The sequence below is a fragment of the Ammospiza caudacuta genome, chromosome 7 (genome assembly GCF_027887145.1).
Source record: "Ammospiza caudacuta isolate bAmmCau1 chromosome 7, bAmmCau1.pri, whole genome shotgun sequence".
In the NCBI taxonomy this organism is placed as follows: domain Eukaryota; kingdom Metazoa; phylum Chordata; class Aves; order Passeriformes; family Passerellidae; genus Ammospiza; species Ammospiza caudacuta.
The window spans coordinates 26478832-26493991 of record NC_080599.1 but is presented as its reverse complement, the minus strand read 5'-3'; the positions used below and the strand labels follow the sequence as shown (position 1 = coordinate 26493991).

The 15160-nt window shown below is 41.7% G+C and overlaps 1 protein-coding gene across 1 annotated transcript in view; it reads right to left on the bottom strand.

The window, feature by feature from the left end:
* Positions 1–15160, bottom strand: part of CRB1 (crumbs cell polarity complex component 1) — a 96511-nt gene that overhangs the window by 67615 nt on the left and 13736 nt on the right. Inside the window, exon 3 of the mRNA XM_058808075.1 lies at positions 483–1067. Within this exon, the coding sequence (XP_058664058.1) occupies positions 483–1067 (585 nt within the window). The remainder of the gene's footprint in view (positions 1–482; positions 1068–15160) is intronic.

Below are 15160 nucleotides of genomic sequence, written 5' to 3'. Positions count from 1 at the left end.
AATCTGACTCCCTTGTTCTCAGAAAGCTAACTTATTATTTTATGCTACTATATTATATTAAAGAATACTAAACTAAACTGTACTAAAGAATACAGAAAGGATACTTACTCAATGTTAAAAAGATAAGGAAAACTCATGACTCTCTCCAGAGTCTCGACACAGCTTGACACTAATAAGCCATTGAGTCAAAATAACTTACACCAGAATCCAATGAAGCAATCACCTGTGGGTAAACAGTCTCCAAACACATTCCACATGTGAGCACAACACAGGAGAAGCAAATGAGATAAAAATTGTTTTCCTTTTTCTCTGAGGCTTCTTAGCTTCCCAGGAGAAAAATCCTGGGCAAAGGGATTTTTCAGAGAATGTGAATGTGGCAGCTAAATTCACGTGTGGGCGAGGGAGTTGAACCTGGAACATGAGTTATGATGGTTCCACAGGACCCAGAGGAGAAGTTGCTGTAATGAAAAGGGCTCACTTACCGGTGTAGCCGGGGGGACAGATGCAGTCGTAGTGCCCGATCTGGTTGAGGCAGGTGGCCCCGTTGAGGCAGGGCTCCGAGGCACACTCGTTCACTTCCAGGTCGCAGTGCCTGCCCTGGTAGCCCGGCACGCAGTAGCAGGAGTAGTGGCCCACGCCGTCCCGGCACAGGGCCCCGTTGCGGCACGGCTCGGAGCTGCACTCGTCCACGTCCCTCTCGCACAGCCTGCCCGTGTAGCCAGCGCTGCACAGGCACGTGGGCCCCTCCAGGCTGCTCTGGCACGTGCCCCCGTGCTCACACGGGTTGCTGTCACACTCACTGGCAGCTTGCTGACAGGCAGGGCCGTCGGACCCAGCGGGGCACTTGCAGGGGAGGCTGAGGTTCCCAGCAGCGCCCAGGCAGGTAGAGTTTTGGAGACAAGGGTTGGAGGAGCAAGGGTTGGACGTTTTGTTGCAGAGTTCCTCCACACTGTCCACTGATGGGTCTGCACAAAGGCAAGGGTCATCTTCATGACCATCGACACATGTAGAGTTCTTTTGGCAAGAGTTTGACAGGCACCTGGAATCATTCCTCATGCAGAGTGATTCTAAGAAAGAAATACAAAAAATCCTGAGGAATTCACAGCACTGGGACTAACCAACAGTGAAAGAAGTGTAGTTCTTAATACAACTGTGCTTCAAAACCCACAGCACCAATTGCTGGCTCTTGAGAAGAAAAAGGGACTGGCAACTGTGTGATGCCTTAGTAGACTAATGAATGTAAAATGAAAACAATTATGAAAACTTGAGTAAGTTGTAATTTCCTGTTCTTGCCTCTTTCAACAGCCATGGTCTGGAGTGTCAGGATTGTTTAACACTTTATTAATAGTATAGTTGAGACAATACCAGTTGTTGTCAATGGATATCCAACAATATGGAACACATTCAGGTATATTTAAGGTTTTTGTTTCTGTTTTTGTTACTAGAGAAAGGAGATGAACCACCTTTTTTTAGTTCAATATCACTTCTGTGGTGGTACCAATCTTTTGTAGTGGATGATTTTTTGCACTGGGTTTCACAAGCTATATTACTCAGATGCAGTTATAGCTCAAATAAACAGTTCAAAACATCAGGCACCTTGATTTTGATTTGCTGATTATAAGTAGTAATTTCACAGGTGTACAGCATCTCCACCACAAAGAATCTACCAAACACCTGAGATGCAAAACAGCCCTGTGAGAGCCATCCAGCCTCCCAGGCTGGAAGGACACGGTGATGAACATGGTGCAAAGATGTTCCTTACCCTCTGGGAACTGAGCTTCTGTCAGTAATTAAAGGCCACTTGGAGTTGCCTTGCAGCTATAAGGAGTAACAATAGCAAGATCTACTTCTCACTTCCCAGTCAAGGAGGGTGAGCTGTTACCAGCACTGTTCAGAATCCACCGCTGGGATACACTGAAGCAGCTGTATCTGGGCCAAGACTCTGAAATTAAGCTGAATGTTTCTTTAGGAGAGAAGGCAATTTGTGAGAGAAAGACTCATGAGCTGGAGCACAAAAGTTGCATTAAATTATTTAAATGTAAGTACTTTAAGCATCTTTTTTATTATTATTTGTTTTATACTTTTATTCTGGAGTATAGTTTGGATATATGAAGGGTATGTGTCTTCTACAGCAGCAGAACAGTGTGTGTTTCTGCAAGCAGGGTGTTGTGGAGGAGCTGAACCTCTCAGAGGAATTCAGACACCTTTACCATCAGTCTCTAATTTCTTCCCAGTTCCTGAACTGAGATTCGGGAGAGCAGACACAGTAGAGATGGAGATGGGGCATTGAAAGAGAAGAGGTGAGCAGAGATGGGGACTCCAATAACTGGGGTCAGACCATTGCTAATAAAGGCCTGGGACAGATCCCTGGAAAAGGGAGAGGCTAGGGTTGGTCCCCTGAGGATACCAACCAACCATGGGGGAGTGTCAGAGAATACAAACTGACTGGTCATGGTGTGTTTCCATAGTGTGCATTTTAGTATATAATACAATTTATTCTGTTTTTCTCTTAGGAGGGGGAGGTGGGGAAAGAAAGTATCAGAAGGCTTAACTACTTAGGAAAGACTGCTTGTGTAGGTTTGACACTAAGATAATCAATGGAAAGGCTTAAAAATTATCTGTACATGACTGTTGTGCTTTCTGACTTGAGGTGTACACAGGAGCAGCAGTGCCTCTGAGAATAGAAGCACCAGTCTGAATGAACTTGATGTTCATGAATAGGTACATTTAGTGAGCCAGATAAGTAATTAATACTTGTTTGAGCAAGGAGAACAGAGGTTTATGTAGTAACATTGATAGCAGCAGTGACACTGTGATTTAAAACCAACAGTGGTCTTAAGGATTACATAGAAAGCAAATGAAACATTGATTAGCAGGAGAACTGGAGTGTTACCTCATGTTCTCTGAAGGAAAATAGAACAAAATAGTACTTTTGGATTAGCCTGCCTTTAAAATGACCCTCCCCAAACCTGTTAATAATCAGTTTTGGGAGCAGGTATTTCATCCTTATGCAGTGATGGTTGCACTTGCTCCAGCTCAGAGCTCTCACTGAATGCAAAAATTCAAGACATTGGTCACATGTACTGATCTGCACCACTGTCAGCAGTAACTCAGACCTTTCTCTTCCTCAGCATACTCTCATGTACGTTTTTATGTCCTGGTTTACATAATTTTGTGCTTTGCCCATGCATTTAGGTTTTTTCCTTTAGCCTGGATTATACAGAGCTTACTGCAATCTATTAATTACAGTTAAAATGAGCAAAACTGTGGTCCTTAGGAGCTTCTGCATCCTGCATTTTTTTTGCACTACTTTAGAGAGCTTTCTTTTCAGTCTGTGTACCTATTTAAAATTCATTAAAGTGTATGTTTGGGGAAACATAGCAAATTTGAATAAATTAATTATGATCAAGTTATAATGTTGTCTGACTGTTGTACTGTGTAAGCTACAAGAGGTGAGGTCAATCATTCGAGTGCTTTCTTACACAGGACCACAGTGACATGAGAAGCAATTTAGTTAATTATTACTGCTTTTCCAGAGATAATTTGCCTGCAAGAGGCTGAGTTTGTTATAATGACTGTGTGAGTGCATGATGTGTTTGCCAGTCTGCAGTTTTGGTGGCAAGAGTGAGCACTGGTTAAAAAGCTTCATCACTGTCTGAGGCAGTAAGAGTGGAGGGAAAATGAGAGAAGGGGAAAGACAGCCCTAAAAGCACTGTCTGTATGGAGTGAAGGCAGCCAGTTTGTCTGCAGGGTGGCATCACTATGGGAAAAACACAGAAAACCTTTCCTGGATTTTTTTAAGCAGTATTTTAATTTCAAATTTTGTAGCATTTATAAAATTAATCTCGAATTGCCAGAAATTGCCAACAGACAATTCATTAAATCCAATACTCCCTAGAGGATACTCTTGTCTTATTTGTACAACAAGTTGATAGTGAAAGAGCAGCATTTTTGGTGTTCTGGCTTTATTCTAATGCACTGTGCCATGGTTTTGATGATTTGTGTAGTTTTTGAGGAACTCAGGAATTCTGAAGTTCTTAGCAGACATGTAACCATGCTGAGTTTTAGCTTGGTTGTAGTTTAAAGGCAGAGACCAAGATTTTAAGGATACTCTTTAGCAGTTTGTCTCAGCAGCAAAACTGCATCTCAGAAAGGTGATCATCAGAGGGTTATCAAGTGGTCGGCAGTTCACCTGGACATATCCATGATGTCTTTATTTTAAAAAGTCCTGTTCCTGAAGGATGTGAGTGCTTCAGCTAATCCTTGGATTCTGGACTGCTAGTTTTAACACCGTTTCCCACCTGTTTCAGGTAAGTTATTTGCGCTACCTCCCTTGCTGCCCTGTGGAAACTGAGTTTCCCTGCTGCCCTGGAGTGATGTGGAAGGAGGGATTTGGGAACCTCCTGAGCTCAGAGCTGCATGGAAGGAGGATGAAGAGTATGGCAGGTGGAAGCTCCTGCATGCCCTGTGATGCAATGTGATGATTGATGCGAAGACTGTCTCAGTTTGAGCAGATGCTTTAAAAATATTCTCTTCTGCATTCAAAGAAAAAGCTGCAAAGGGACAGAAATGTTTCAGTGGAACTTGGGTTTTGGCCAGGTTGCAGAAGGATAACCAGGAAAAGCCTCATGCTCTACCTCAGATGTGCAGAGGAGCTGTTTTTCATTCCTAAGCAATTAAGGTCACTTCAGCAGTGACTTAAAACTCGTATGTAACTTAGGAAAAATGGAAACAAAATGCTGATTGCTTTGGATTTACATTGACTGACACTTGAGGTAATTATCAGTCTCTTTATAAACAGTGGTACTTTAATTTAATTACAAGAGGATTTAGTGCCAAGCGTTTTGCCCCATGGTTAAATCCTTGAGATGCAGATGAGATGGTTGGCAGTGAAATTCTTTGCAGTAAAGCTTGCCATCTACTGGCACAGCATCCATACTACCAGAAACATGGCCATACCTGCAGCTATTCCAGGAACTGGCACTCTTAACTTAATATAAGAAATGCCAAGAAAAAGACAGTTTTAGCTTTGGTTTTTTGCTCTTGGACAAGATTATTTAAATTCATTGAAGTGATCGTGTTAGTGTATGAATAATTGAGCTAATAAGCACTAAAAATGCATGATTTTGGCTGGTAAAGGCTTCTGAATTATCAGAAACTACTGTAGTGATACAAAATAATTTTTATCATGTTAGAAATGCATGTAAATGAGGATAGAAGGCCAAAATTGAATTAGGGAAAAGCTGTCATAAACAGGGCAGGGATTTTGAAATGGCCAAAGCATTTTGGCAGAGATAATCTGATTATTGTTCCTCAGTAAAGCAGATAATTTTGAAAAGCTCATCTGCATATCTTCCCTGACAATTTTGAGGGTTTTTTTCCTAGATCCTGTTTGAATCAGAGATTTAGTGGGTTCATGTCCATTTTTCAAAATATTCTTCTAAGTTCTCACAATTAGCAATCTCAGCCACTCAAAGCCCCCAGATAAATCTTTTGCAATCTGTTTTGGGCTCTTTGTGTCAGAAATATCTTTCAGCACAGACTTGTTCTTTCAGAACCCAACTCTTCGTACGAGCTGGTGAAATATCACAATCAGTGGCAGCATTTAAAATCATATTTCAATCAGTGCTAATCACACTGTTCTGAACCAGAGTTCACATGGCTGTGGCCATGCCTGCACTTTGCTAATCATCTCATCGTGCCTGAAGGCTGCTTGTAATTTGCAGTGCTGTTCTTCAGATGTGCCTTCTGCCCCTGAAGGAGGACTCTGAGCTTCACAGAAGCTCTCAACACTAACAGCTTCGGAATCTTTTACATATGCTGCAAGATTTTTCTGACCTTCTTAACAGAGCCAGTCTATTTTCTAAGGGGAAAAAATACATTATAATATAGAGAACTTCTTAATGCCCATATATTCACCATCACTGATGATTTTGCTGTGCTTTGAGGACTTTTTTCCTTTCCTTTTTTTAAACAAAGACTTATTACTTTATACATTTGAAATTAAAACTAGGAAGCTACACCAGCCAGGGCAGATAAAGCAGTTCACAACAAAACCTGACTATGTACTAAGCTATACATTTTGGAGAAAAAAAATGGATAGCAAAAAACCTCTGGTCTATGGATTGAGAGATTAAATTTTAAAAACACTCTTTAGGAAAGAAGGATTGAATTGCAATAGTGACATGTTTGGCTCTAGAAAAAACCCCCAACTTCAACATCAGAAAATGTGTTACCTGTGAGTTTGGTTTTGTGTTTGGTTTTTTTTTTTTGGGGGGGGGGGGTGGAGGGTTGTTTGTTTTGGTTTTGTTTTTTAAAATTTGTTGGAATGGCATATATAATTGACATGTTGGTGGTGGTCAGTCACTAGAAAGAAAATTAGATCACAAATGAAGCAACCACTGCTTCTCTTAGTGCTGTTACTTCAGTCTGGGTTCTGATGAATAAAAACCAGCATACAGCATTTGTTCACAGCTAAAGGCTTACATTGTGATCAAACCAGCTCACTGAAAAAGTCACAGGATAACATGATGGTAGCAAGGATTTAGATAGCCCAGTGGCTGGAGTCAGAAACACGAACCTTCAATGCTCATGCTCATTACTTGTTTGAAACCTGTCCTTGGGATTTTAAAACAAGAGTGTGAATCTGTGTCACTGAAATATCAAGCTCTGTTACTGTACTGAGATCTTGAAATAATTATCATTTAACTGGAAATATTAAAATATCGCCCAAGGCATTTTCTGCTGCATTGAGGAGCCGTGGCTTTGGTGTAACTAATCCTCTCTCCATTTATCTGCAGTGCACCATGACACAAAAAATACAGTTCATCACTCTGACAATAACTTCCTTGCAAAGACAGCCTTAGAAAGTTGTGGGTGTGCAGATAGATGTTCAATCTTGATGTATCATGAAGAACTGGGGAAGAGATAAGCACAGCTGCATAATCAGCAGGGACAGAGATTGGAAGCAGGTGCCTTTACCATGGACTGAAAGGCAGAGATGTCACGCCTGTATTTGGCAGATGGGGAAGGAAATGACAGGAAACCATGTTCTGGATAAAACAGAGCCAGGTAAGGGGCTATCTAAGCCCTCAAAATAGCTTTTCCACATAAACAAATAATTTTGTTTTTTGCACAGTCTCAAACTTTCTAAGTATTGCACTAATACCATTTTAACCCTTCCCATCTCCCAGTACATTTGTATTACCATCTTAATTATTCACTATGATGGGCAGCTTGTAGTTACTGTGGTGCCATTTGTGCTTTGCATATTTCCCCTGTGAGGAAATCACCAGCCCCTACCTGCTCTATCCACAGCTGGAGTCATTATTACTCAATCTGCTCCATGGAAAATCCTGCTTTGGGAAGGGATGACCAAACTTTTGCCAAACAAACAAGCACTTGTGTCTGCAAATACTGTGGTCATAAAGAGTTAATCCTGAATCTTTAATTTCAATTGTGTGTCCAAAACATCCTAGCATGTTGTTATAGAAACCACTTTCAGGCTTTAAATCTTGAGTCACGTTTATTACCATAGTAACCAACACCACACACAGGCAGGAAAGAAAAAAGGTGGTTACACAAATATTCCATTGCTATCAAAAAAGCCAAATTTGGTTTTAGGTACATTTGTATCAGCAAAATCAAGGAAAGTAAATTAACTTATTTTCTGAATAAAAAGTATGGCATATTAGTGTAAGAGTAACAGTGGAATGGCATTAAAATTTTAAAATGTTGTTTAGGCAACACTTTGTGATTGAAATTACAGAACTGGTTATTAAACCAATGTCTTAATTTCACTCTTCCCTAAACTTTTCTGTTCACTCTGACTCGCTGAGAATAAAGGCAGTTACTGCTGGCTGTCATTGTCCTTCACTGCCTTTTACCATTTGTGCCACCCCAGACTCCCTTACCCCATGAGCACTGCAGCAGCAGCAGCCCTTACAGCTGCCCCCATGCCTGCACTGAGCACCACAGCAATGGCACCAGCTGTCCCAAATAAACAAACAAAAATGAGGTAAATACCTTCCTTACTTCTAAGTGTAAATAATTTTTGGCTTTCACTTCATTTGGGATCATACCTAGTGTTTGTGCTGGGAACAGGAGGGGAATCAGGCCCAGGAGCTCAACAGGGCTCCTATGCATTGAATTTGGAGGATTTTTGGTTCAGTTGGACATCAAGGCACATTGCTACTAGCAGTGCAAGTAGACTGGTTTCTAATGAGAATGAAAGATTTGATGCTCTGCTTCTTTGCCTTTATGTTTAGCACACAGCACTGCAGTTTAAGGTGGTAGTGTACAGTGATCATCCTGCTTTTACTGTGCACAGATATTCTTGTTTGTGTAAGGTGTAGAGCAGTGGCTGATCAGGCCAGGAGGCAGCTGATATCCATTGCAGTAAATGGTGTGAACACAGATGTAGAAACTGAACTGATTTCTGCTGTGCAATCCTTGTACACACTCTCTCTGAATGTAACTCTCCCCTTTAAGAGTTTCATTATATTTGTCCTCATTTTTATCTTCTAAGTCTGCAGAAGAGAAGCAACATGAGTATAATGAGGTATTCTTTGTCCCTCTTGAAGTGCTGAATTATTTTTTTTAAAGTTGAGATCACACAGCAGAATTTATTCTTAATAGAACCAAAGAGGACTTATCCACACAGTGACGTGGGAGATAAATAGACAGGTGAGCAGCAACTGCAGTACTTGATAGTGGCCCAGCTTCAAACTTGCCTTTCTTTCAGCTCTTCAGAGGTAAAGAACATAGAAAATTAATTTTGCTCAAAATCTGAAGCAATTCTATTTAGGTAATAAGCTTGATTTCTTATAGGAAAGATTGGTGATTTTGTGGATTAAATGTCTTTGTCCCAAGGATTCAATCAATACCTTTCCTGCCTGAACTTCTCTTAAGGCTTCATTAAAGCTGGGGACATCCTCAGCATGTAACTCAGGATACAGAGCCACAGGTGTAAAGGTCTCTCCTGTGAGATGAAAGGTCTTGCCAGAAATAAAGAGAGAAAACCTTAGTGGTTTAGTTAGGCATTGAATTATGCCTTACACTTTAAAATCTTATCCTGGATTGCCTGTGTTGAGGTTTCTTGGCATGCCTAGATGAACTTGTTTGGATGGGTGGATTTGTGGTGCCATTATGCAACATGTTGCTGCTGACTTGGTCCCTAAAGCCAAAGTGTTGTAAAACTCGATGTAGATGCTTCTGCTCTTTGTGCAAGCTGCTGTTTGTAAACCCAGTATCAGAACACACGGAGGGTGCAAGTGCTGCTGGGGAAGAGGAATGATGAAAGAGTGCTTGCAGTTGGGAAGACACCAGCTGTATTTGCAGCTGTGCTAGGAAGGAAGGATGAAGTGGATGCCTGGCAAAATAGCAAGGGAAATGGTGCCAGAGCTAGAAAAGGTTGCAGAAAGACCAAAGCATGGTCTCCTTCTCTGCATCACGGTGGGGATTTTCAGGAACACAGCATAAAACTGTTAGTTTGTGAGTTTGGGTGAAATCCAGTTCCTCCTGCTTCTGTATGAATTCCAAATAGTGGAAAATAGAGCAAAGGAGCAGTTTGTCTCTTGAAAAGGCCAAATCTCACCTTGAGAGACACAAGGTCTCACAGCTTCTCTGGAGTCTGGAAAGAGTTTAAGGCATTTTTTAAAGACAGAGGCTTCCAGCTGCCACTGAGCCTCTGGCTCCTCCTGAATTCAGCCTCGGGAAGGAGCTGAGGGCTTGGCTGAGCTGGGGATGCTGCCCCTCAAACAGACCAGCTACTGCTGACTTGCAGGGCTGAGCTTTGGTTTAGGTGGGAACATGCTAGCAGCTGAGCTCCCTCTGTGCTCAGCCACTAACACAGCAGAGAAGAGGCACTCAGAAATGCTGCCAAATGCTGCTAAGAGTCCCTCCAGTAGAGGGGCTGAAAACTGAATACAAAATTGATTTCATGTCCAAATTCTGAGTCTATGTGTTGTTTGCATTTGAAAGGCGTTATAAGACATCCTCTTCAGTCTTCTTTAGTTGAGGTTCTGCCATTCGTTGCTCTTTCCTTTTTTTAATATGAAAAGAGCATGAAGCGGTGATTCTGCTAGTACAGTGGCACATAAAGGTGCTGTGATTTTAAAATGTAGCCTCAAATGTCTGTAATGCTGACCCAGGTATGATTCCTTTCTGTGAGTCATAACTGGATAAGCTTAAAGCCCTGATTGTTAGAAATGTATCATAGCAGCCTGTAACACAGGGCAACTTTTTTTAAATCTCTGGGTGTAGAGCCAAGTCCTGATGTGTGCAGATGTTGAGATTGCCTGCAGTAGGCAGGCAAATGAGGACAAGATGTTCCTGATGACATCAAACTGCAGCATATCAAAATCATGATGCTGCTTTTTCTGTCTCCTCAGACTTAAAAAAAATAATCAGCCCTGGGACAGATCAGCATTATGTGGCTGGAAATGCAGTGCACTGCGCTTTAAATGTCACAGGACTCCAAAGAAAGCTTCAATGTGGCTACAATGGGCAGTAAGTACAGAGAAAGCAAGGCCATGCTTTTCCAGCATGAACTTTGTAGAAGAGTTCACATTCCAGCCCTTTCTGTTATGTGCTAAATTATTTTCAATAGAAATCACCTACAATTACCTCTGCATGAACTAATTACCAACTGGGTTTTCAAGACTGCTTGGGGAAAGCTGCAGCTCCTGTGTTTTGGGACAGGATGGAGTGTCAGGGGGAACTGGCACAGCCTGAATTTCCTCAGCTCTCCTGCTGAGCCCCTCTGCTGAGGGCAGCTACCCCTCAGAGCCAAGGCCAATACACATCATTGTGATGTGACTGTGAGCTGCACAAGTTGCCCTCACCAACTTCACACAGACAGAAACCAGTCCCAGGCCCAGCAGAAGGATATTATCATGTGAACTTCTGCAGAGGGCTGGCCTTTGGAACACTAGTTCCAGTGACCCATGAAACTGAATACAGTCATGGCTCTGACACAAAATCCGTGGCAGCTTTCCTGGCCTGCAGACTGTATTGTAGCACCCTAAAAACTCTACTGTCTTGCAACAGAACAAGAATTAATTTGTTTCATGGTTTTACCACTTTTTAGTTCCAGAGCAGGCTCAGAAGCACTGAGGAGGAGTGACTGACCCAAAAGAAAAGTAGGTATTGAAAACCCACTGTATAATTAGGGATACCTTTCTCTTAAACATTTTTAAGATGCTTCACTGTAGAAGTAAAACAAAACCAAAATATTCACCAGCATCAGTGTATTCCCAGGAGCCTTCCTTGGGGAATATGCTAAGAAATAAGCCTTCCATATTAGAAGAATATCACTAAAAGTCAAATTGCTAAAGCTTAATGTGATGGCATGCTTTAGAATAAAACCACCTGCCACCAGGGCATTAAATATCTGCTATAAGTGAAGAGATGTCCAGCAAGTATTTATCAAAATTAGATCATTACCATTTTTGCCAGGAAAATGATGAAAAATTTTAAACTATGAATAAATGAATGAATGTTTATTCACCATTAGCAATCAGTAGAGTAATTTCTTGAAGGCTTTTTAAATTTCTATTTCCCCATTAATAGTCTCCTTTGTTTTCTCTGTCTATTTAATGTGTGGAGGAGGTAGATCTAACTCCTCATCTCTCATTCCTTTCCCAGTTCTCCCTTCCTGTCTTATATTTTTTTTTCCATGCATTCTCCTATTCTTCCTCTGAGGCCTGATCCAAAGCAGACTTGTATTTCCAGGGCAGGGATGGGAGATTACAGTAAGTTGGTGTGGCTGGTGAGTGAGCCTGCAGTAATTGTAGCCCCAAGACACGATGCCGGCAGTGGCTCCACAGGGCAGCACTGATGCCTCTGTGCTCTGCTGAAGTGCTCACACTCCTCAGGATGATCCAGAGGACAGTGATGCTGCTCTGGCCTGCTATTCCCCTGGATATGACATTCAGCCATCCTGCTGCAGTGACAGGTTTTTTTTGATTCACACAAATCTGCTCTAAAGATGCAGGGAGAGCTCTGGCTGTTGGTGTGGTGGCTGGGGAGTGGAAAATAAGATCAGCGAGCAGGAGAAGGGAAATAAAATCTCCACAGCTTGACATCCAGGTGCTTACTGTACCTCAATAAACTTTGGTGCCATACAATAATGATAAAACAAAAGGAATACCCAATTTTGGGGGAAGAGGCCTTCCTCACAATACTAGTCCAGACCTGCCATTACAGGGTACATTATAGGGCAGTGTCCTGCCTTGCTTTATATCAAATTATGCTAAATAAATAAAGGAGATCTGTGTGACAGTAAGGGTCTGGGCAGGAAAAAAATTAAGTAAGATTTCATGGCAATAATGAATAAGTGATTAATATCTGGTGACTATCTTGCTGGGAGCAGTTTTTTTCAGAGAGATCTATGATGGGGCTTGTTTTATGATCCCAAAGGGCATCACACATCATAGTGTGCTGAGAGGCTGCAGAACAGATTGGGAAGTAGTTCTCAGTACTTAATACCTAGGGATCCTCAAAAGCCATTTCCTCTTAGGATCACACTTCCTTTGATCATTGGGGTTATTAATTATAGATACCTTGAACAGAACAAGGCACTCTTACTGTACTCCTCAAACAGTGTCTCATTTAAAAGGAACAAAATATTGTACTTAATTAGGGGCTTAGCTCTGGTGTTTTTTCAAGGCACTTTGGTATTGATTTGACCATGATAACCAACTGTAGCAAATATTATGCCATTAATAATAAAGGGAGCATGTAGACATAAAAGTGTAGGAAGGAAGCACCAAAATGTTTGTCATTCAGCCTGCCAGAGCAGTTGCAGTATAACCACCCAATATAGGATTTAGAATAAATGCTATATGAGAATAAATATTATATTATTTATATGGTTCAGAAGTGTCTGCACTTATGTGGAGACCTTTCCTTTGTGCTATTTTCTTAATTGTATCAAGACCATGCTTCATCAAGTGAGTTCAGGCAGAAGCATTTGGAGCTTAATTTTCTCTCTGGATAAATGGAAGCATATTGTTTCTGCCTTGACTCTTTAGGCTAATTTTGCCTCTGCTCTGCTTTTGTCTTACCTGTGCTTTGGTCATCATGAATAAACATATGAAGTTAGCCATAAAATTAACCAGGTGAGCATCAATCTGCATATGTGCTTGTTCACTTTACTCTTAGCATGTGTTGATTCATCCTTGTAATCAAGAAGTTGTATTAATGGGCTGAGATAGGTTTATTTCTCTACATTCTGGTCTCATAAGAAGCTTTCACTAACATTTGCCTCACACTGCAATCTGCAATGTGTGGCAGAGATACATCCAGGATTTCCTGACTTGCACTCAGGAAGCAGAGGGTTCCTCTCCCCAGCCATGTGGGTGCCATTCCTGTTGGGGTGGGTGTGCAGAGGTAGGGGCAGCTCTGTCAGCAGGTTACAAATCAGCACCTTCAGGGCCCTGCTGCTTCCTCAGGGACCTGGAGGGGGACTCATGGTCTCATGGAGCCCTACAGCCTGTGCCACCTCATTTGGCTCTTGGATGCCAGGATGGCCCTGCAGTTTGGGAGGTGTTGGAGAAGAGCCTCTCTGTGAGGAGAGGGGCAGTGCCTGGCCACCAGCCCTGCTGTCCCCAGGGCTCTGAGGAAAAGGGAATAAGCTTCAGATGACTTCTCTCCCTAATTTCTTTAGGGAAAAGACAGCAATCTGAGAGGGGAGAAAATGCTCCTCCTGGAGAAGCTTGTGTGACCTGCAGGGAGCACTGCAGGTGCTCTACAGAGCGGTGTTAATGAACTTCTGCTTTGCAAGGGATGAGCTTTAACTGCATTTTTCAGGTAAGACGTGGATTGTATGCATGCCAAGATAGTATAAAGTAAATTTTTAGGTAATTTTTTTATTACCTAGGTGTTCTTGTAGCTACTATGAATTTGAACTAGTATCAAAACTATATATGCTTTTCTAAATCAAATGAACAAACCACAAAATAAAACCCATCAACCTTCCCCACATGGTTCCTGATTATCAGAATTCCTATTCAAATCAACAGTGATTTTGTCAAATTGTTGAATCACAAAGCTTAACTTGTCAAGTACAGCACTTTAGTATGTCCATACTATACCCAGTTAAGGAGTTGCTCAGAAGTTTAATTCAAGCAGAGAAATAGATACTAAACTTATGCTACTTGTGCTGGGTTTTTTACCTGTTACCACAACATTTGGCATTTGTCAGACTGATTGCAGTCCTTTCTAGGCTCCTCTTCTAATTTGTGAGCCAAGAGAACAAAATTTGATTTTATTATTAGCAAAGGGAATTAAAGCTCCAGCTACCCTGATTTTTTTTTTTTCCTGTGGCCACCCTTTCTTTTCTGGTTGCCCCCAAAGGGGATCCCAGTTTGAACAGCCTACTAGGGAGAAAGTGTAGCTGGAGGGTCCCAAGGCAGCATTTCACAGTAATGCAGCATCCCTGCTCCCCAGGAGATGGGCTGAAGTATCTCCCACAATTTACCTGACCTGATGGCAGTAAGAGGGATTGTTATCTAGGAAATCTGAATTTCAGGTACAGAATCCATAACTGCCAATTGCCTTTGAGATGACTTTTGCCAGCCTTGGCTGAAAACTTTCTTAAATCAGCTTTTTATTGAAAACTCACTAGGAATGGGGTTTAGAAAAAGCAAAATCCTGTTTTCACTACCCTGTAAACCTTCACAGTTCCTCAACAATTTTCATAACACTTTTTCTCTTTCTTCTCCACATTGTCATGGCTGTTTGCTGCAGTGATTGAGTTTTCTTAACTGTCAGAACAATGTCAAGACAATGTGAAGACAGTGTCAAGGCAAATATAGCAGGGTGACATTGTGAAGGAGGGAAAGAGGAAAGAGCTGTCAGTACTCAGAGTGCTCTCTAGAGAAAATATTTCCACGATAAAACCATTGTCACCATGCGCTGAGCAAGAGAGAATAAAGCGGAGGTAATTAAGTTACTGCTCTAGGAACATGTCTGGATGACAACTTGGAGGTAAAGAACAACTTAGGAGAGCAGTTTGTGAGGATGTCTATTGTCCATTACTCTTGTCCCATGTCACCTCCTCAATGATGCTCCCTAACACTTCTTTTCTTTTTCTAAGCTGTGTACCTCAGGGAGGAAAGAGGGGAGGTAGGCCTTGCCCACTGAGGGGAAGGTGAAG